This window comes from Cetorhinus maximus, chromosome 28, assembly GCF_964194155.1.
Source record: "Cetorhinus maximus chromosome 28, sCetMax3.hap1.1, whole genome shotgun sequence".
Classification (NCBI taxonomy): domain Eukaryota; kingdom Metazoa; phylum Chordata; class Chondrichthyes; order Lamniformes; family Cetorhinidae; genus Cetorhinus; species Cetorhinus maximus.
The window spans coordinates 27,330,752-27,353,168 of record NC_135906.1 but is presented as its reverse complement, the minus strand read 5'-3'; the positions used below and the strand labels follow the sequence as shown (position 1 = coordinate 27,353,168).

General features: G+C 44.0%; 1 protein-coding gene across 1 annotated transcript; it reads left to right on the top strand.

The window, feature by feature from the left end:
* The first annotated feature begins 237 nt into the window (after positions 1 to 237).
* ldlra (low density lipoprotein receptor a) lies at positions 238 to 17,294 on the top strand. Its single transcript, XM_078531475.1, has 18 exons — positions 238 to 382; positions 5,807 to 5,929; positions 6,276 to 6,398; positions 6,546 to 6,926; positions 7,314 to 7,436; positions 8,221 to 8,343; positions 8,838 to 8,957; positions 9,058 to 9,183; positions 9,751 to 9,922; positions 10,219 to 10,446; positions 10,801 to 10,919; positions 11,258 to 11,397; positions 12,225 to 12,366; positions 12,945 to 13,097; positions 13,553 to 13,723; positions 13,849 to 13,923; positions 14,369 to 14,529; positions 15,177 to 17,294. Exons 1-18 carry the CDS (start codon positions 316 to 318, stop codon positions 15,210 to 15,212), a joined length of 2,583 nt encoding a protein of 860 aa, XP_078387601.1. The 5' UTR covers positions 238 to 315; the 3' UTR covers positions 15,213 to 17,294.
* The last annotated feature ends 5,123 nt before the right edge of the window (positions 17,295 to 22,417 follow it).

Here is a 22,417-nt window from a genome sequence, read left to right as displayed (position 1 = left end):
GATGTTTATTAGCAGCGCCCTAAGGAAAATAAAGGGGATAGCTTTGAGGACCCAAGGTTTAGCACCAGCAGTGTTTGGCTGGTCACCCTCACCCAAGTGCTGGCTTTGGGCGTGAGGGATGGGATGAGATGGGAGTCTCGGATGCTGAGGCGGCAGGGGAGCGGCAGGCGGGGCCTGTCCCTTTAAAAGGGGGCGGGGCCCCAGGATCACACCACCGCCGGCCCGCGCCCCCGTGTTGAAATACCCGGATGGGCGGGAGGGCAGCTCCACATTCGCTGATAGAGAGAGAGAGAGACCGGTAACATAGAGACCGTCATGGGGAAAGCGCTGGCTCTGTTGCTGCTCTTTGCCGCCTGCTTGCCGGAGGACGTCGCCGCTACTGGTGAGTGGAGGCCCGGGGAGGGGGTGAGTGAGTGAGTGAATTGTATGTTGAATGAGGGCGGAGGTGAAAAGCCAAAACCGGCGAATGAATGAGGAGCTGCGAGAACCGAGGTGCCTGAGGGGGGCTGAGCTCGATCGGGTTTTTTTTAATTTGTTAATCTCTCATACTCTTTGGGGGCTCCGGCCGCCGTACCTGTCTCTTCCCCCCACCCCCAAACTCTCCTCCGGCGTCCGTTTAACCCCCATCCTCGGCTCGAGCGGTGCCGGGGACCGGCTGCTGATTGGCTGCTCTCCGAACTGGAGATTCTGAGGCGCCGCCCCCTTGACCAATGGAAGCGGCGCCTTCCCGGGCTCGTGCGGTGGGCTCCGCCCCCTGGGGTGGGAGGGGGCGGGGTCAAGGGGGGGGGTTGTGCGCGTGGAGCATTCTGGGAGTTGTAGGCGCGCTGTCCAGTCCGGCTGAGGGAATGGGAGGGGGGTGGCGAATGAAGCTAGAAATAGCCAAGCTGGGCCAGTGGCCAGCACACTCTGCCTCTGAAGTCAGGTGGTGGGGTGGTCAGTCTCCAGTAGACAGAAACTGGTGCCTGGAATCTAGGCTGAGTGACAGGGGTGCCCTTCTTTAGCGCGAGGTGCTCAATTGAACATCTCAGGTGGATGCACAAGGTTCCCTCCTCTCGCGGGAGGGAGTTGCCACTGGGAACAGTATCTGGTTACTTATTTCTGTGGGATCTTGCCGTGCGCAACTTATGGCTGCGTTTCTCAACTTGCAGCAATCGCTATACTTTTAAAAACCAGTTGTTAAGCCCATTGAGGTGTTATAAAAGGTACTATAGGAATGAAAGTTTCCATTACACTATTTGTCTGGTGAAGATACCAATCGGTGTTTAGCTCGTACAGTCTGAGAGTTTCCCATTCAGGGCCTCCAGGCTGGTGCGAATTTGACTGCTTGTTACTCGTCTTAACAGTTATTGCTAATTCTGCTGTTTTGTGGCAGAAAAATGCGAGCTGCTGAAGTTCCTGCTGAGTGGTTTGGGTGGGTTGTTTTGAATGAGGATGGGATCAGTGCTAGCTGGGGTGCCCTTTTGTTGAATAACCTATTGACTGTCGCTGCCTGTTTAAAAATGGTTATTTGGGCAAGGGAGGGTTGGTGTTGTTGGAAGTTCGCTCTCTATGCTTTACAGGTGGAAGGGATGGGGTGTGGTGGGGGGAGAGAGCAGAAAGCATCTTGTAAACAAAGTCAGAACAAATAAACCTATACTTGCTATCTAATGGTTCTGTGAGCTGTTACAATATCTGATCTGTAGGGAAGCTCAAAGATGGAAATAATGAAACTAAATTTTGTATTGCTTAGTGACTCATCTCAAATTTTTATGAATGAAATGGTGAGTTGCAGTGGGTGGACTGGAGTTGAGCACAGTATTTACCCAGGGTGGTAGTCAGTGGTATGAGTTCACCCTTATATCCCTAAGATTTGCAATTCCTATTGACTCTTTTGAATCTGTAAACCTCTAGGTTGTAGTTGCTCTTTTCTGGGAGTCATTAACTTCCTTAACTACAAGCAATACAATCAAACAATTTGAATCAACCAGCCGCTCCCTTTTTTAAAACCTATATAATGGCTTGTGCGCATAAGTGGCTTCTGATTGGCTGACTTAGCATGGTATGATCAGGCTGCCTTCTGTTGACTAAGAAGCTGCTGTTGATCAACACAGGTCCTGACTTAATTCAGCCGCCTTGTTTTTTGGGGGGGGAAGGATTGATGAGTTGGCAGTGGGGGTGGGGAAAACAAAGCTCGCTGTTATGCCCAGTGCAAACAAGTTGTCAGATCCCCTAAACTAGAATGGTAACAAACCCCCCTGGGCAATAGCATTTTTAACCTTTTCAGACTACTAAAACATTACATTTAATCTAACTCTTTTCATACTTGTACTGTATTCCAAGGGGACTGCCTTGTCTTGTTCACTGCAGAATTATGCTTAAATACACATGCTTGGCATCAGTTGGGAAAAGTTTGTTACAAAGGCTTCAAAGCTTATGAAGCAGTGAGACAGCTCTCCAGGGTGTATGACGAATGTCTTTTTGAATTGAGTCCAGTACTGCTGTGTTCATTTCAAGATCGATTGTTGTCGGCATGCAGGCAAGATATAAGAGGAGCATTCTGATGCTTTTTGGGCAAAGCATCCTGCACTTCCACTGGTAGAAATGAGCCACTGGTCTCAGTACCCTGTCATGGGGGTGCAGGGTCAAATCCTCTTGTGGTGGTTTTCAGAAAACCATTGCCTGTTGCAGGAGAAGGGTGGTGTGTACCCCAACAGGTGTGATGGTCCTATCGAAATAGGCAGTGAGATGGATGTTGCCAAACTTTAATTTGGATGAGATTAGATTGTGCTGGGCGTCTGGGTCTTTGCAGTGTTCAAATATGAGGTGTATTGATTGTCCCATCAGATGATTAAGCATTAATGTGATTTATTCTGATCCAATAGCTATCATCTTCAGCTGGTTGAATTGTAACTTGGTTCATTTTTCCTTCTTGGCACCAACCCGAGTAAGGCTGTGCATTGCACTGCAAACTGACTGTGGGACTTTGAACATGCTGTTAACAGCTTCGTACCAATGGTCCATTTCGATAACAAATCTGTTTCAAATCCAGCTATCATCTCTGGAGGATTATTGGGACCTGGGGTAACTGAGTTGCCTTGTGTTTGGCCACATCGGTGTCATTTGAGTGCTCTGCCCTTGTTTAAAATGCATTCTTTGTAGTTAGTGTGATTCATGTACAATGCACCAAAACTGCACCATTTCCAGCTGTAACTGAATTCTGAACTGGCTGGCAGTTTCTTGTCAGGCAAATGTCCAAGAGGCAAAACCCACCTGTGCTTGGGTGAAGTGTCATACCTACCAACACTGAGTTAGGATGTGTCCCAGTCACCATCATTGGTGATTGTGTAGCTTGTCTACTGGAAATTTCTAATGATGCATATAACTGTGGAGTGTAGGTACCTTGATATTGTTGACTTTTGTGATTCTCCCTGGCTGACGTTTGCTATGATATGCAGAACTCATTGTCAATAGGAACAGGCCATTTAGCTCAACCAGTCCTTGCTTGTACTGCACAAGTGGTTTCACCCTCCCTTGTCTCTGTTTTCCCTTCATCTGATCTGATCTCATAAAATATTTTTATGGTCTCTAATCACTAACTCTGGTAATGCCTCTCAATCTCCTTTCTTTCCTCCCTGCTTGCTCTGTTTTAAATTTTAGACTTAATCTTTGTCTATATTCCTTCTGCATTCCTTGTTTACTGGAAATAGTTTTTCTCTACTTTATCATTTCTTAATTTTTAAATGCCTCATCAAATCTTATTCTAACAAAATATACAGGGGACATTTTGTTTTCTTGGTTCCCAGCCTCTGATTAGTGGGGTGAGCAGCTAGCCTGTGTAGTCTAAACTCCCAGGTTCCTCTCCGGTTTTCACAGCATCAGGCGTTACCTGGGGGTATCATGCTGTAACTAGCATCCATGCCCTTGGGTTAGTGATGCATATTGACCAAAGCCTTTTCTTTTCTCTCTGATCTTCTCCTGTGCTAGTGGAATTCTACCCACTGAGTCAGCACAGTGGGCGGCAGTGACTCAATGAATGGTATTGGGATAGAATGTGTGGGCAGCAGTGTTCGGTATTGGGGCTGTTATCTTTGCACAAACAATATCAAACCTTTATAAAAGGGGAAACTTTTTACTGTATTGATGACCTGGTACTTTCCTACCCTTTTTGTTTTGCATCTGACTCAAGCATAGAAGGGGTGTTGATGGCTGGGCAGATGAGTTCTGTTTACTTACAATCTAATTCGAGGTCAATTTAGAATTGCCTGCTGGATATGTCTTGTCGTATAACCAGCAGCATGCTGGCTGGCTGATGCTAGAAAGATGAAATGGGAGAGTGATGTTAAACCTTTGCGTGTGAGTACATGTCTTGCCTGGCTGTAGCTGTGTAAGGACTTTTGAAGTGCTGACTTGTACCACTGCCTCCTGCCCCTTTTAAAACCTTGAAGTTTGTGTTTCTAAGATTCACTGCTGTGCTGACAGAGATTAAACAGATTATCAGTCTTAGCTCAATTGGTGTCACTGTCCTCTCTGAATAAAAAGGTTGTGGGTTTGTGTGCTGATCCAGATATACAATCAAGAAGTTTCCCTCATGAGTACCTTATTAAAACCAATAAAGTTAATGATAATCTGTCATAAAGATAGACATTAGATTGGGAGCAGAATGACTGGCTATGTAATTTAGCCATTAACTTGTGTAGCACACCAGTTAGTTTTATCCCTTTGCTTTATAAGTTATGCCCTTCTTCCACTGTTTCTAACTTGGTACATGGCTTCTGAAGAAAGGAATTTTGTTTTCAAAAGATGCTGTGGTTCTACCCTGTTGCCCAGGGCTTGTACCCTCCTTATGAGCTTGCTGCAGAAGTGCCATTGCCTTATTACAATATTCACAATCTGAACGTCCTGTTTTAATTTCTGTACTCACTTCCTGGTGTGAATGGGGGGGTGGGGCCATGATGTGGTTCGTCATTTTTGAAATGAGCAGTGATCAGCAAGCCAATCGTTTCTTGAGAGCCTGTCAGCCCACTTTGAACAGCGAATGGGTGATGCGTGCACCATTACACTCTGGGTGACTCAGTGAGTGTAAAAGTTTCTACTACAGAAACCGAAGGGATTGGGGGAAGCTCGACTGGAATTTCCGCTTGAGCAAAATTAACTTTCCTTGGGGGAGGGGTGGGACCAAGTCTGGGAATCCTTTACACAAAAGCCTGATTTCTCTCTCTCTCACACCTCAAGCCTTGAGGTTAGCTTAAATTTCACTTCTATAATTTTTCTTGTGGAAAGTTTGGCTTTTCCACCTGGGAAAAGCAGTGTCTTGGGTGGTGGGGGGAAGGTCTGGAGAATGTCCTGTTTAAACTGTGCAGAGGGATGCATTCAAACTGGTTTTAAAAAATCTTCCCACTGTCTCTGCATAGAGACAAAAACATTGACTTTGTGCAACAAACAGATGCTGAAGTGGTGAGACTTTTTGAATAGGCTGAATGGACTCGTCTTATGAATAGGTTGGGCATTCTTGACATGTTCTGAGGGGAGTAAAGGCCAAAATAGGTAATGAGTGAGGCACAACCCAGCCTGGAAACCAGGCAGAGAAACCTGCCACAGGGATGATGGCTGGTTGACTTGTGCCTCAGTGCAACTGCATAGGACATGTGATTTTTGTCCATGGTGAGCCAGATCCAGTTGGCCAGCATTCCCGAGATGAATTGACTCCGTTTAATTTCTTGAGTGTTCAATTTTGGGTTTTCTTTCCATTTTTTTTTTTTCCTTCCCCTCTCTCCCTCCAACCAACACATCGCATTAGGGTGACCACCTGTTTCCTTTGATCTTGCAGCAACTGGACTTTGCGATCAGAACCATTTCCGATGTGGTGACGGGAAATGTATTCAAGCCCACTGGCTGTGTGACGGGCAGTCAGAATGTGCGGATGGCTCTGACGAGTCACTGGAGACATGCAGTAAGTGGAACTTCATTAGTGCTGTGGAAGCATAAAGTGGAGCAGGGAGTGTTCACAATATCGCATTATGATGGAAGGGTGGTGGGAGGTGTTCATCATATCCTTATGTAGGGGAAAGGAGAGTGGAATAGTTAATCTGATGAAGGATGGTCAGTTTTTGATGGAGCAGACTTGACAGTTTGCATAATTAGTAAACATTAAATGCAGAGTGTGACTAACCTGTGAGGATAAAGTAGAACTTTGTACTGCAACTAGGACTTTCTCCCCATCTGAAAAAGATTGATATTCTGTGGCTGTTCTTGAGGTATTTTGTGCATCTTCAGATTCTGAATCTTTAATCTTCCAGAGAATAAGACCTGCAGCTCCCTTGAGTTCAGTTGTGGTGGCCGTGTTAACAAGTGTATCCCAGTATCCTGGCGCTGCGACTCCCAAAAAGACTGTGAAAATGGCTCCGATGAGGAGAACTGCCGTAAGTAATCCTCTGATTCTCCTTCCATGCTCACTCAAATTTGCAGGAGGCATTTCCAATTGCTTACTGGAATAGAAACAGCCTGTGACTGATCAATCTCTCTCTCTCTCTCTCTCCCTCTCTCTCTCTCTCTCTCTTGTCCAATAGCTACTCATATCTGCAAAGACCACGAGTTCCAGTGCCATGATGGGAACTGCATCTCTCTGAAGTTTGTCTGTGACGAGGACCGGGACTGCACCGATGGTAGTGACGAGGCGGCATGTCCAGAGCGGACCTGTGGGCCTCTCATGTTCCAGTGCACTAAGAGCAAGGTTTGCATTCCAAAACTCTGGGCCTGCGATGATGATCCGGATTGCCCTGATGAGTCTGATGAGCTGCCACAGAATTGTGGCCGATCCCCTACATTTGAACCGCCCAATCCCTGCTCTGCCCTGGAGTTCCACTGTGGCAGCGGAGAGTGCATCCACATGAAATGGCGCTGTGACGCTAATGTAGACTGCAGGGATCAATCCGATGAGAAAGGCTGTGGTAAGTGTTTGTAAATGTCACTCCCTTGGCATAGCCAACTTTCAGCCACCCACCCTTTAGGTGCAACTTTTGCTTCTGCTCTGACACTTGGATGAACAGAAAGCAAATTAACTCAGATTACTGGGTTTCCTGCATGAGCCTTTACATTCAAGCTGATGATACATCTTATGCAGCTCTGCTGGTGATTGTGGGGGTTGCACTGCTGCTGAGTTTCCTGCTGCAGCTGAGGGGAATATGGAGAGAGGAAGGAAGCCAGTATCTGGCAGGGACAATAGTCAGAATGACTTCCCCTCATGCCATACATAACATGTTTAGCACTATTAAACAGGAGTTTTGTTTTCAGGTATGCACAAGATAGTCACTAAGACTTTTAAATTTTTTTTTTAGCTGTAACAACTTGCCGACCAGATGAATTTCAGTGCAATGATGGGACTTGTGTTCATGGAAGCCTCCAGTGTAATAAGGAATTTGACTGTCATGACCGGAGTGATGAAGCTGGCTGTGTAAATGGTGGGTTTATTTCACTAAATCAGAATTGCCTACTCTATCCTTGACTGAAGTACTGCCATGGGAACTATTGTAAAATATAGGCACAGCTGAAGTTTAAATGACCAATTTTCTTTCCCCCTTCTCCATGTTGACCACTGGTCCCACATTAATTACCTTGAATATGTTGCTAATCTGTCTGAGCCATCCACACCTTGTCCTACAACTAGAATACTTTCCATTGAAGCTGGTGCCTCAAGACTAACGAGTGCCAGTTTTATCATAGTTTTATAATTGTTAAAGTTAAGGAGTGGAAAACACAAGCCCAAAACCTGTAGAACATGTATATTTTTATTGTTGCCTTTCTCTTCTGCCCCTCCCCCCTTTTCCTCATCTCCTCCAAAACAGGCTCACCTTCTACAGTAGCTGTCCTTGATACTATACCAGGCTGCCCATTACTGAGAGTGAACAGACATTGTCTACACTTGGCATCTGAATTAATACACTTTCAACAGGGGTGTCTAGAAAGCCAGCAGACATGAAAACTTAGCTTTTTCACTTTCTCAATGACCTTGGTGTTAGGACCAAGATGCCCAAACCACTGCTTCCTGTTCATGTTAGTTAACATGGCATAGATTGGAGAAGGAACCCACAAAACATCAAGACATGCTGTCCTCTCTGGCCTGAGCCAAGTTAATTTGCCACTTCACTAGATCATTTCTGTTGATTTTACTACTTGTGGCTTTCATCTGCTGACAAATAGTAGGGAACATGATTGTTAACAAGCTGCCTCATCTCTGCTCAACAGTGACCAAGTGTGAAGGCCCCCACAAGTTCAAATGCATGAGTGGCGAGTGTATTATGCTGGACAAAGTTTGTGACAAACAGCGGGACTGCAGAGACTGGTCAGATGAGCCTCTGAAGGAATGTGGTACGTCAAGAACTAATGTCTCTTGTGGCTTAAGGTATTGGGAAACTTTAGAATTGAGAAATGGGGAGTTTTTGTTCCTATAAATTACCCAGTGCTTAGACAGCAGCACAAGTACAAGTTGTGGTTCACCCAAGTACTTGCCAAAAAAGGCTGTGGTTTTGAGGGTTTTGGATTGGAACAGAATGAAACCTCTGGTTTGGGGGGCTGGTGGCGTCAGGGGCAGATTATGTATCTGCTAATGAACAGGGCTGGCAAAGCTTTGAAAGTGAGGTGAAGAGAATTTCAAAGTTGAGGGTTGAAACTTTGCCAGTGAGTGGAGACGAGATAACAGAAGTCATGAGCTGGGGTGTAACTCTGGAGACTGTTGTGGAGCTTTGGTGGATGGGGTGAGGAATCCATTGCTTTATCAAGATGTCTGACATGATTAGATGAAAGTTAGTGAGTTGCGTCTGATCTAATGACTTTGATTCCACTGAACGCCCTGTTTTGCCTAGGTGAGAACGAATGCCTGAATGAAAATGGCGGCTGCTCACACATCTGTAGAGACCTAAAGATCGGCTATGAGTGTCTCTGTCGACCTGGCTTCAGACTGGTTGATAATGTGAAGTGTGAAGGTAAGGATGAGCTTTCCTTTTCTATCCATCGTCTGTTCTGTTAGTGGCTATTGCTGTACCAAGAGCTTTTAGAAATGGCATGGGTTGTTGTGACTTTCAGATATCGATGAGTGCGAGAACCCAGACACGTGCAGCCAGAATTGCATCAATCTGGAAGGTGGATTCAAGTGCGAGTGTCATGAGGGCTATCAAATGGACCCGATGACCAGGCAATGCAAAGCAATTGGTAAGAACCACCTCTGGGGAATCTCCATGGCCTTGTTTGAGTTCTAGCAGCTGTAACAATCTGCATTCTTAATAGGTTAAACTCTCTTCTCTGGATGCCATTAAGAGAAATCATAGCACTTTCACTAGTACATCAGTTTGCCGCCAGCCATTGCTGGTTATTGCCCCCTCCTTTTAAGAGACAACTAAAGGTGCCTCTTCTGTTTTGCCCCTTCCTGATAATTTTGTAACCAAATGCTAAAACATCTGTGTCTTTTCCCTGCTGGTAACCAAGGTCAGAAACTTGGCAGAGTTAATCCATGGTTTCCTACTGTTGTATATAGAGTTAGAAAGTTAACCTTCTGCATCAGCAGAAGGCACCACTGTTGCCAGCATACATGTGTACAGTGCGTAACCTTCATCAAGGTCGGTTCTGTTACCAGCCTACATGTATAGTGTGTAACTTTTGACGTCAGCAACCTGCAAGTGCATGCCCTGGAGCTGCATTTTTTTCCTAAACAATGAGCTCAGTTCATATGAAATGGTTACAAACAGGTTGAGTCTTACTCTAGTCACTTTGTTGCCTTAGGTACAGTTGCCTACTTATTCTTTACCAACCGGCACGAAGTCAGAAAGCTGACCCTTGATCGGAGTGAGTACACGCAGCTGATTCCCAGGCTGAAGAATGTGGTGGCACTGGACATGGAGGTGGCTGCAAACAAGATCTATTGGGCTGACCAGTTTCAGAAAAAAATCTTCAGGTGAGATGCTTCCGGTAGCTTGGAGGGGGTTGGTGATAGACATGGCCAGTAATTCCAATATTCCTGACCTAAATTGAGCATAAAGCAACCTGAAGACAGTTCTATTTCCCTGAAGGGCTTTGCACAAATGGAAGAAACCCTTTAGCCTGCAGACTTGTTAAAAGGTGCTGGAGTGAATCCATCTCCTTTCATAAACTCAAAGTACCATCTCCCAAGATTTCAAATTAAACTGGACCTTTTTTAATAAGCCTCTCTTTTGTTTTCTCGGTTTGATTTTTTTCCTTTTTTTCTTTCAGTGCTCACATGGACAAAGCTGAGAATTCTTCCCATCATTCTACAGTGATTGAGACTGAAATCAAGGCACCAGATGGCTTAGCTGTAGACTGGATTCACCAGAACATCTACTGGACAGATTTTCTAACCAGCACCATCTCTGTAGCTAACACGGCTGGAACTAAGAGGAAGGTCCTGGTTAAAGAACAGCTTTCAAAGCCCAGGGCCATTGCAGTGGATCCAGTTCACGGGTATGAATAACTTCAATAAAGCTAGGGGAGGTGGCAGTGAGAATAGGTGTCTAACAGAGGGTGGAGGTCTTATGGTCTCACCAAGACCAATGTTGTTGCAGTAACATGCTGTGCATTTTTGAGGATAATTTTAGTTAATCCTCTACTGCTGCCTTGTCAAAGTGACTTGAAAGTGGGTCATTTGATTATCCCAGGATAAATACAGCAACTCTACCTGGGCTGTAGGGTAGGTGGGAACAGGAAGGGATTTAACTGACTTGCTTTTACTTTTGTCATTAGATTATTGTTTCTATACTAACATGAATATCCCTTCAGGTGGTAGGAGGTTTTAATTACTGATTCTTTTCCCACCAGCTTCCTGTATTGGAGTGATTGGGGGACCCCTGCCAAGATTGAGAAAGGAGGCTTGAATGGAGTGGACCGCATGCCACTGGTCACTACACAGATTGAATGGCCAAATGGAATCACTCTAGGTGAGTGTTGCGCCTCTTGTGGCGCATTAGACATTTTCATTCCCTCCAATGGAATATCAACCTGTGACAGTTTAAAAGGTGAGTGGGTTGCTGGTGGTGGTGGAGGAGCAGTCTAGCGTAGATCTTCCAAGTGTGTCCCAAATGTAACTATCTGAGTTTGCCAGCAATGTTCCCAAATCATGAACACTTGCTAGTTCAGGACTCTAGGCTTGTATGAGGTACTTGCTGAATATCTGATTCTTAAAACAAATGATTGGAGCTGCACAACAATATTCCTTGCTTGATCTCTGCTTGAACCATGTTGGGACTGTGTGTGATTTGTGCTCTGCTTGTTTCAGACTTGGTGAATCAGCGGCTTTATTGGGTGGACTCCAAGTTGCACACTTTGTCCAGTATCGGTGTTGGGGGAGACAACAGGAAGACCTTGATCATCTCTCCAGACAAGCTGACTCATCCCTTCTCTGTAGCTTTGTTTGAAGTGAGTGGCTCTTGTGTAAGACTTGGAGTGGACATTAGGATTTAAAGTTTGTTTCAGTTCTGATGCATCAGTATTATGGTCAAGATGGGTGGGGTGATACTTGAGGTAGAAAGGATTATGGTAGTTGTAGTGGTTGTTACTGGACAAGTCATTCAGAGCCTGTATTAATAATCCAGAGAATGATGTAAAAATCCCAATTTTCAAGCTTGAGAATTTGAATTCCGTTTCAAATTTTGATATTGATATCAAATATATCAATATATTTGATATCAAATTGATAGTGACAATGAAGCTATTATAAAAATACAATTGTTTCACTGTTACCTTTTTGGGAAAGTTGCAATCTTTGTACAAATGTGGTATATGACTCGCCCCATGGTTGATTCTTAAGTTCCTTAACAAGCTATTCCATTATAAACTGCTACCAGCAAATAAGAAGTCCTGCTACCTTAAGCAATAAATTGCCTGTAATGCCACATCCTATATGTGCACTACCAAGAGATTTGTGATTTAGCCTGCTTTTAATTATGATCTGCAATTGGTTATAAACTAAACATGCCCTTGTTGCAAGGGACCAAAATCTCTCTTGGATATACTGCTATAAATTGAGCCATAGACCCTGGATTCTTTGTCTGATTTAGATGAAGTCTCTGATTCCACTATAAATATAAAAATGACACTATTGAGGAAAAATGCCTCCTGTTCAGATGGATTTATAATCTCAGGGCTGTCCACCTCTTTTGACACTTGATATATTTAATTAAAGCCGAATTCATCAAGATGCATTTTGCTGATGGCTTTTTTTACCCCCTCCTACCTATTATTAGGACAAGATCTTTTGGACTGATACAGATCATGAGGCCATTTTCAGTGCCAACAGACTCACAGGGGGTGATATCCTAACAGTCATTGAGAACCTGGATGTTCCTCAGGACATTGTCCTCTACCACCACCTCCGACAACCCAAAGGTCAGTATGAGTTAAAGGACTTTCCATTTTCAATCTGAGAGCCCAATAACTTGATGCAGGTCTAGTTGCTCCCACTGTAGAACTGTAGTTGGCCCTCCAGCACAGTGAACCTGAAAATGAAAGAACCTTCAGTGGTTTCAGCGCCATTACAGCTGAAAGTTCAGCCCTCTCTCTTTTTAATAACGTTCAATGTCCCAGGATACCCTTCAACTTCCCTTGAGCAGCAAATTGATAAAGTACCAGAAGCAAAAGATTGAGACAATCTTGTAGTCTACTGCCACTCCTAAGCATGTTCTGCTGTAGATATCTGTTTATGATTTTCTATTTGTTCATTGCCCTGTTTTAATTACTCTCCTGTTGGCAGCTGTGCTTTCAGCTGCCCAGCCCCGAAGCACTGCAATTTCCCTCCATCCCTCAACCTACCTTTTTTTTTGGCCACCTGATTCAGTAACGTTGGTAAATATCCTTGTGAAGCGTCTTGAACACTTTGATGTCACATCATTAAAGTGATTGTTGCATTACACCTATTGTAGAGTTTTAGAGAATTCATGTAACCAGTGTGGTGTTAATTTTTCTAGGTATTAACTGGTGTGAGCAGAATGGGGAAGTAAATGGTGGTTGTGAGCATCTGTGCCTTCCAGCACCACAGATCACTGTCCATTCTCCAAAGTACACCTGCGTTTGCCCTGATGGAATGCAACTGGGGCCAGACATGAGAAGCTGCATCACAGGTTGGTGTCTCTGCTCTGTAACAAGTCTACTTTATTTTTTGTTGTTGTAACTTGTTTGATCAATGGGGCACAATCTTGCATTTATATATCACATTTTTAATTCTTCGGTGGTAGCGATGAGCCCCAAAGCACCTCAGAAGATTGGGAGACAAATGGACACCAAGCTATAAACAATACTGTGGTTGGGGATGGGTGGTTTCTGAAATTGGCCAAAGTCACTTGTAAAGGGCCCTTAGAAGGAGAAGGAAGAATAGGGGATTGGGGAGGAAACCTGTTGGATGCTTTTGTAGATGAAAGGGATAATGAGGTGATGGAGTATTGAGAAGTTTTGGAAGAGAACAATATTTCCTGCGAAGAAACTTGTCATACTGTGCTTCCCTTGGGTTACTCCAGGGGGATTTTGATTTGGGCCCAATTGTCACTATAATCACTGATCAACATCTAATCATCTTTAGGTACTATCATGCCTACTACCAAGTCAAGCACTGTCAAAACCTTAACCAGTCCTGCCCATGCTGAGACCCTCACAACCAGGAAAATAACCCAAACCTCTAATGTTCCATCAGACCATGCTGAACCCACAGTACTCCCTACCATCCATGAGATGCTCACAGTTTCACATCAAGGTAAGTTCTTCAGCTGCCTTTCTCATCACTTTTTTTTTTGTTTAAAAGCTTACTTTGAACTGTTAATTAGTCTTCCAGTGGAGTGTGTTTTCAGGCTGCTTATTGTTCTGTTTCCTTTGCTGCAGCACACGTGCTCACAGCTGAGGCTGCTACAGGAGGCCACAGAAGGACTAACGCCTTGTGGATCGTTTTACCCCTGGGTAAGTTCAGTTAATTTTGTAACAAGGTGAGCGCATAAGCAATTTGCAGCTCTGGCCTGTTGTGTAAATCCTGGTGCTATGTTTTAGAGCAGACCCTGCTCTCAAGTGCCTGCGAGCTGTTATCAAGCCCTTGATGTGGAAAGCAGGGGGGATACTACCTATATTCACCTTTTTTGGTTGGTTCCATCCTACCTAGATGGGTACGGTTTGTCCAAGGTGCAGTGAAGGGTGGAAAAAATGGTCACTTCACCCCCTCCACCCCCACCCATTGCAGGGTCAGTGGAGAGAGCAAAAACTAGATTTCTCTGCAATTGGGAATGTATATCATGAGTTGTCAGTCCATCATGCCTTAACAATATTATTGCCCTACTCTGTTCAGTATCCACCTGTACTGTGCACTGAAATTTCTGGAAGGTGACAATTAAACTCTTCTTCCTCTTCCCAGCCATCCTATCATTACTTGGGACTGCTGCTTTTTTCATTTGGAAAAACTGGAGATTGAAGAACACTAACAGCATAAACTTTGATAACCCTGTCTACCAGAAGACCACAGAAGATGATGAGGTCCACATCACCCGGAACCAAGTCGGCTACACATATCCCACGGTGAGCCACCACTGTTTGGATTTTTAAGTCTTTGTTGTAGCTTCAAAGAATCAGTCTTCTAGCAAACCCTGAGCTGAGCCTGAACATGCATCATTGGGGAAATGCACATATTTTTCTCTTTTCACCACTCCCCTGCCCCAACACTCACCAACCAAGGAACCTTTGATGTAAAATCCCTCACCTCCCTGTTTGGGCATAATGGCAACCTGGCTTTTGATCAACCTGCTGCTCCAGTAGGAAATTGGAAATTTTGGGCAGGATGTAATTTGTCACAAGGTTGTGTAAATTTTTTTTGATCATTGAAACTCATACCTGCCTGTATACCAACCATAGTTTGTTCCTCTTCACATGACCCAGCAGAGCAAACATTTTGGGATCTCTTAGCATCTTATCCAAAATGCATTGCCTAGCATTGGCCCAGATTATGTGCTGCAGTCCTGCCGTGTGCTTGAGCATCAAAGATGGGTTTGTATTAAATAACCATGGCAACCCAGACTTTACAGTTGCTTTTATTCCATGTGCCACTTTAGTTGGAGATTCAGACTCGGTTTAGCTGTGTCCCCCGCCCCCACCTGTTATACACAAACTTGTAATTTTTTTTTTCTCTTTTGGTTTCTATGCACTAACTGACGCCCCTTCTCTTGCAGAGAGCTGTCGTGAGCTTGGAAGACTATGGTGCTTGATAAGAGGAGCCTGACACAAAGTGCCTCACAGTGATTGCTGCCTGTGGATATAGACTTTATTTGTTGTTCCATCCGAGCTACCAAGTTCTTTTTCTTACACTTCTATTGTCGACCCTTCAGCAAAACCACTCCACATAACAATGCTAGTTAGGTTATTTAAATTTTCATTTGCACTGTGTGCTGTTACTGTGGATGTTTTTATTGTGAAGGGTTTTTCTAAAAACCCAACTTCCCAGGTATGACTTGAACTCCTGGTTTTTGTAAAGTGCAAGAAACTGCTTTTTGGGACAACTTTTTCATCAAGATTCCTCACCTGAAGGCTCTGATCTCTGAAATGAAGTCAGAAGTGGACACTATTTGAAGTTACTAATGACTGACTGAAGATGAAGTGTGGCCTGAGGCTCACTCTGCCTAAGTTGTATGTTTTGTAAATTGCATGTTGTTTCTCCGTGTACAGTTGTTGTCTAAGCAAGAATGAGGTGAGTTAGTTGACATTCATGTCACCTGCTACCCCTCCTTCTCCAAGCCAAGACTGGTAAATAGCTAGCTGCACTTGGGCTACTTTAAGCAAAAACCTGTAATATATTAAACATCTTGGCTTTGAGGTCAAACTTTCTTATATTCAAAGCCCAGTGTGTTTCCTTACAATTCAATGCTAGCTGGAATTCTGCATCAGATCAGAATACACTGGATTTTACTGAAGGCTGCATCTGCAACGTGTATGTACTTGGCATCTTCCCACATCATAATACTTGTGGGGGACACTCCTCCCGTCTGGGTCCTCCTCACTACTGAGCCTGCCCATAAGATTGGTGCCAGACTATAGGCTTGAGCCCAGCTTGCCCTGGTTTTTGATTTGTGAATAAATGTATATTGTACAGATTTTGCAGAAGGAATTTAATAATTGCAGAGTTGATGTATGTTAATTTATTATCCTGTTTTTCTAGAGCCTTGTGTGACCAGTTACTGTAAAAGCCCTAGACTCTAAATGTATCCTGAGCAGTACAGTGGGTATATTATGTCAAGTTCTGATTGAACTGTGGACAGCTGGGAAAATCAACCCTGCACAGCACTACTGGGTTTAAATCAGTATGTCCAATCCTGTGTGCACAATGCAACCTTCTCTGTCCTGTTTTCTTTTTTTTTAAATGTAAATGTTTACAGGGCTGCTTTCTGACTAGCATGTTTGCTAAATGGTTTTGTCTTTCTACTTGTTAAATTTACACACAGAACATATATTTATTTATAAAAAAAAACAAATTTAAAAAAAAAGTGCGACAGTGGTACCTAATTAGACTGGGTGTCTGCCTGGAGGTAACTCCGTGGTTCCAGGCACCGTCTCCACTGGCCAAATGAAGGCAAGGGCCCTGCAATCACTGACACTGACTGTAGCTGCAATCAGACGCTGTTTTGAATGAGGCTACTGTAGGGTTCCGTGTAAATGTCAGTGTTGTAACTCCCTCCATGCACCCTTCAACCTGATGCTGCTGCTCTGTACAAATGTGACCCTTCCGGATTTCCAATACAAAAATCTGGAAAGGGATTGGAAGATGGCTGGGAACTGTAAAATCATAAATGAGGATAACAACCTTCCTCTACTTGGTCAGTTTACCACAGCACAGTCAGTAAAGGAAGGTGTACTCCCCTTCCAAGTTGTCAAGTGGTTCAGTGACTCTGGTTAATCTTTTTTAATTTTGTTCTGTTCTGTGCAAATGCCTTGCTACCTCTGCTGCCATATTACTAGTGTCACATGTGAATTTGCCATGTTTTCCAAATCTTTTGCCATCAAGTTTTTAAATGAGTTTGCAGGTTTTTATTAATGCCGAGCTGATTATTGTTACTATTTTACTGCACTCCATTCCTTTAGTTCAAATTCCCCTTGTTTCCTGCCCTCCCAATCTAATCATATGAAAGAATCTGACTAGCTGTAACTTAAGTTTGTGTTAACTACTTCTCCTACTACTACTCCATGCTCTTGGCTCCAAATGTAGAGCGGTGAGTGATCCAGACTAAGTCACGCAGTTTGTATTTCTTGTAATTGTTTTGCCAACAGTCAACTAAGTAAACTGATTTCAAAATGTGCCATGGTTTCTGTAGTCATAATTCACTTTGAAAAATATTTGTAACTACTTGACTGCTCTTAGTTGGAGACATGTTTGCATATTTTATAAACATACTCCAGCACCATTCACTCCCTATGGAGCTATATCCACAGTCATGGGGGGGATGATGGATGGGGTGGTTACCATTGACTAGAAACTGAACTGGATCAGCCATATCAAAGCCCAGAGCCTGGGAATTTTGAGACTCAACACTTGACTCCCCAAAGTCTGCCCACCATTTTAAGGGACAAGCCTGGTATATGATGGAGAGTGTTCCATTTGCCTAGCTGAGTGCAGCTTCAACAATACAAGAAGCTCTGTACCATACAGCCCTTAATGCTCCACTTGATCAACACCTACTCTCACTCAACTCACTCTCTCCCAGCAGCCACAGTATGCATCATTTAAAAGATACACTGCAGCAACTCAAGGCACCCTCAAATTACCTTCCAAGCCCATGATTTCTGCCACCTAGAAGAACAAGGGCATCAGATGCATAGAAACTTCTCAAAGTTGCACATCATCCTGTCTTGAAACTATATCACCATCCCTTGGTTGCTGGGTTAAAATCCTGGAAGTGCCACACTAAGTGATACTACATGGATTGCTTACTATCCCCTCATGGTCAATAAATAATGGTCCTGTCGATGACACTCTCATCCCATGAATGAATACCACTGCCACAGAAACTCATTCACCTTTCTTGATTTTTTTTTAAATGATTGTGTTCTTGCCAGCCTACCTCACTGGTTATGGGGTTTGTTCTCTTAGAGGTTGCAGCATGCAAGATTAGGTTTAGGTGCCACTGTGTAAAGTGTTTTGGGGGATTGGGGCAGGGGGAAAAGTACCACATGATTCCTCAGTCAGTTGGCACTGAAACCCCACTCCAGAGGTTTGAGCAAATAATCTTGGCTGACGTTCCACTGCCCTATTGAGGGATGCTGTACTGCTGGAGGTGTTATCTCTAAGCATGTTCTCAAGTGAGCATAAAAGATCCCATGACACTGGCCAAGATTTATCTGGTTTTAAGGGATAATGCCTCACATCCATAACACTACCCAAATAAAGTATTAAGTACCCAGCATCTGTAAAATTGCTCAATTTAAGTATTTTGAGAACTGAACAAGACCTGGCTTTGTTGATCCCAACTAGGAGGGCCTGGGTAAATATTTCTTACGGGGAAGAAGCAGGGGAGTGGGACTAATTGTCAAGTTCTTGCAAAGAGCCAGCACAGGCACAATGGGCCAAATAACCACCCGAGCTGTAATATTGAGTAAAGCAAAGCTACTTCACTAAATAAACCTGACACGCCCACAATAACACAGCACAGAATTTCAGCTGGTATTTTTAATAGGCTCTTGATAGCAATTTGACTGCTGTCCAATTCAATAAAACAACAGATTGTAAAGTGAGAGTTTTTGTTCTCGAGCTTTCATCGTGCCTGACAAGTTTGCACTTGCCCTGTTAATGAGCCAGGTTACAGGCAAGAACAGTTGCTTCGTGTATGTTATCTGTAAGTGCAAGAGGATTAGGTTCCTCTCTCTCCATCACTCTGTGTTACTTGGATTGATATTCTGAGGCAATGCATCGTCTGGGAGCGTAATCACTGAAATTCAATGCCCCGGGGGAGGAGGTGAGGGAACATTTTGAAATAATTCTTCTACGTTGTGAGCTGCAGCCTAGAATCACGTGAAGCAGGTTGGACGTAAGAAAGCTGCTCATTTATCTTTGCACTGCTGCCACTGGCTCCACTTTGAAGGTATTTCCCAGGCCGCGTTTTTGTGTTTACCACTCTCGGAGAGAGCATTGGGAGCTGGGCATTTTTAAGAATGCAAAGACTGGATAAAAGCACAAGGTGCAAAATACACGGGTTTAAAGGGAGTGACGACTCAGTAAAGCATATTACTAAACACGCAGGCACATATTAGCTGCAGCTCAGTGGTAGAACTCTAAATTCCTAAGGCAGCAAATTGAAGGATCAAGTCCCACGTGAACACTTTAGTGCCATACTGTTTGGTCAGAGGTGCTACCTACCAGATGTTAAACCAAGGTCCTTTAGTGCTCTCAGGAGATCTAAAGGATCCCATGGTACTATTTCAGAGACGAACAGGGAAGTTTTATGGGCTCCTGGCCAATATTTATCCTTCAATCAACATCATTAGATACAGGTTATTCACTCGAGAAACTGGGGTTGTTCTCCTTGGAGCAAAGGAGATTTAGGGGAGATTTGATAAGAGGTGTACAACATTCTGACGTTTAGATCAGGTGGATAAAAAAACGTTCTTCCCATTAGCTGATGGTACAAAGATTAGGGGACATAAGATTTAAGATTTTGGCCAAAGATATGGGGAGAATGGGAGGGACAATTTTCTGTTTAACACAGCAATTGTTGATGACCTGGTTCTCTCCGACAAAGTATTTCTTCAATGGTGAGAGGCTGGGAAGTGTTAAACTTCAAAAGGACTTGGGTGTCTTTGTTCATGAGTCACTGAAAGCTAGCATGCAGGTACAGCAAGCAATTAAAAAGGCAGATGGTATGTTGGCCATTATTATAAGAGGATTTGAGCATTATATAGAGCTTTGATGAGATAACACCTACAGTATTGTGTACAGTTTTGGTCTCCTTACCCAAGGAAAGATATACTTGCCATAGAGGGAGCGTAGCAAAGGTTCACCAAACTAATGGAGGGATTGGTTTATGAGGAAAGTTTAAATTGACTGGGCTCTAAACACTGGAGTTTAGAAGAACAAGAGGTGATTCAAAACTACAAAATTCTTACAGGGCTCAACAGGGTAGATGCCTGAAGGGTGTTTCCCTTGGCTGGGGTGGGGGGGAGGAGGGTCTAGAGGACCTCATTAAATGGTGGAGCAGACTCGAAGGGCTGAATGGCCTCCTCCTGCTCCTATTTCTATGTTCTCAAGTTATCACATTGCTGTTTGTGGAAGTTTGCTGTGTGCCAATTAGCTGCCGTGTTTCCTCCATTACCACAGTCACTACACTTCAAAAGCACTTCATTGACTGCAAAGTGCTTTAGGAAGTCCTGAAGATGCAATATAAATGCACATAAATTCTTTTATTAGAAGGTGCCAGCTTCTATCCAACTCATCAGCACCCACCTGACTGATCAGAATTGTTACAATTGGCCTTATATTTCTAGACGAGGCAAAGGAAAATATCACCTGTAGGTTCAGAATAGAACTATTGACCCACACCCCAGTCAACACCTTCAGGTGAGGATCAGCGTTGCAAAGATTTTATATGAGGATCTTTTATTCATTCAAGTGAGAGAAAACAGTGAGTCAGGAACATCATCATGGGCAGCGGCCTGCTTCTGGTTGTCAATGTCGCTAGGTCAAAATCCTGGAACTCCCTCCCTAACAGCACTGTGGGTGTACCTACACCACAGGGACTGCAGCGGTTCAAGAAGGCAGCTCACCACCACCTTCTCAAGGGCAATTAGGGATGGCCAATAAATGCTCGCCCAGCCAGCGAAGCCCACATCCCGTGAATTAATTTTAAAAGAAGAGATTAAAATCGGGCATGTGCAAGAGGCCAGAAGTGGAGGAGCACAGATTGGATGGGTGGAGGAAGTTACAGAGATAGTGAGGGGTACAGCTATGGAGGGATTTGAAAACAACAATAAAACTGTCCGATAACCAGTGTAATTCAGTCAAGGATGTGGCATGAATGCTACTAGGCACCAGTTAATGTATGGCAGCAAAGTTCTGGATGAGCTCAAGTTTATTAAGTACCAATATCCTTCATCTGAGTGATGTATTGATGAGCCAGACTTACTGCAACTAATATATATGAACCATCTTCTACCTGACGTCAAGAACTCATTGTGTGAAGACGAGCAGAATATACATTGCGTATAATTACACTGCGTTGCTTTCTTTAGCGAGGGAGTGGTGAGAATGTGGAAATCTCGACCACATGGTGTAGTTGAAACGACAGCATAGATGCATTTGGGGGGAAGCAACATAAATACATGTGGGAGAAGGAAATAGAAGGTTATGTTGATACAGTAAGAAGAGGTAGGGTTAGAGGGGCCTCGTTTGAAGCATAAGCATCAGTATGGACAGATGGGTCAAATGCTCTGTTTCGGTGCTATAAATTCTATGCAATGTGAGCTACAGAAAGATTTTTTACAGTTATTCATTACAACCAATATCTAACCTCACCAATTTGATCAGATTGTATGTTTCTGTGTAGCCTCTCTCTGGCACATCCCATGTCAGAGTGCAATTTAAATGCAAGCTCCTGTTCTATATGTCTACTGTAATCTGTTAGCAAACGTGAGAATTTAGAGGCAGCCCCTTCACACCTGTCAGCGCTCTATCGGAGTTTGTATGAAGCAATCAGACTCAGATTGAACTGAGTTCTTGAACACAAAAATCAAAGCTGACCCTCCCACTGCAGTACCGGTAGAGTGTTGCATTGTCGGAGGTGCCATCTTTCGGATGAGACCCAAGTCTGCCCATTCAGATAGACGCAAAGTATCCTGTGGCACTATTTTGAAGAAGAGCAGGGGGGCTCCTCCTACACCCCTCCCACCCACACCACCTTGCTCCCCGGTGTCCTGACCAACATTTATCCCTCAATCAACATCACAAAACTGAGCGATCCAGTCATTATCACGTTGTTGTAGGATTTTGCTGTGCAAAACTTGGCTGCCTTGTTTCCGACATTACAGCAGTGACTGCTGATTACAAAAAGTATTTCATTGACTTTAAATTTCTTTGGGGCAGCTGCTGGTCATGAAAGGCACTATACAAATGCAAGTCTTTAAGACAGCAGTGAGATTTTTTTTATTCATTTATGGGATGCGGGCTTCGCTGGGTGGACCAGCATTTATTGCCCGTCCCTAGTTGCCCTTGAGAAGGTGGTGGTGAGCTGCCTTCTTGAACCGCTGCAGTCCATGTGGTGTAGGTACACCCACAGTGCTGTTAGGGAGGGAGTTCCAGGATTTTGACCCAGCGACAGTGAAGGAACGGTGATATATTTCCAAGTCAGGATGGTGAGTGACTTGGAGGAGAACTTCCAGGTGGTGGTGTTCCCATGTGTCTGCTGCCAATCAAGCGGGGCTGCTTTGTCCTGGA

Bases quoted from the DNA above. Each gene is read 5' to 3' on its own strand.
- ldlra (XM_078531475.1), top strand. From the start codon at position 316: ATGGGGAAAGCGCTGGCTCTGTTGCTGCTCTTTGCCGCCTGCTTGCCG. The intron at 11,398-12,224 runs GTGAGTGGCTCT...ACCTATTATTAG, and splicing joins TCTCTGTAGCTTTGTTTGAA to GACAAGATCTTTTGGACTGA. The intron at 13,098-13,552 runs GTTGGTGTCTCT...AATCATCTTTAG, and splicing joins CATGAGAAGCTGCATCACAG to GTACTATCATGCCTACTACC.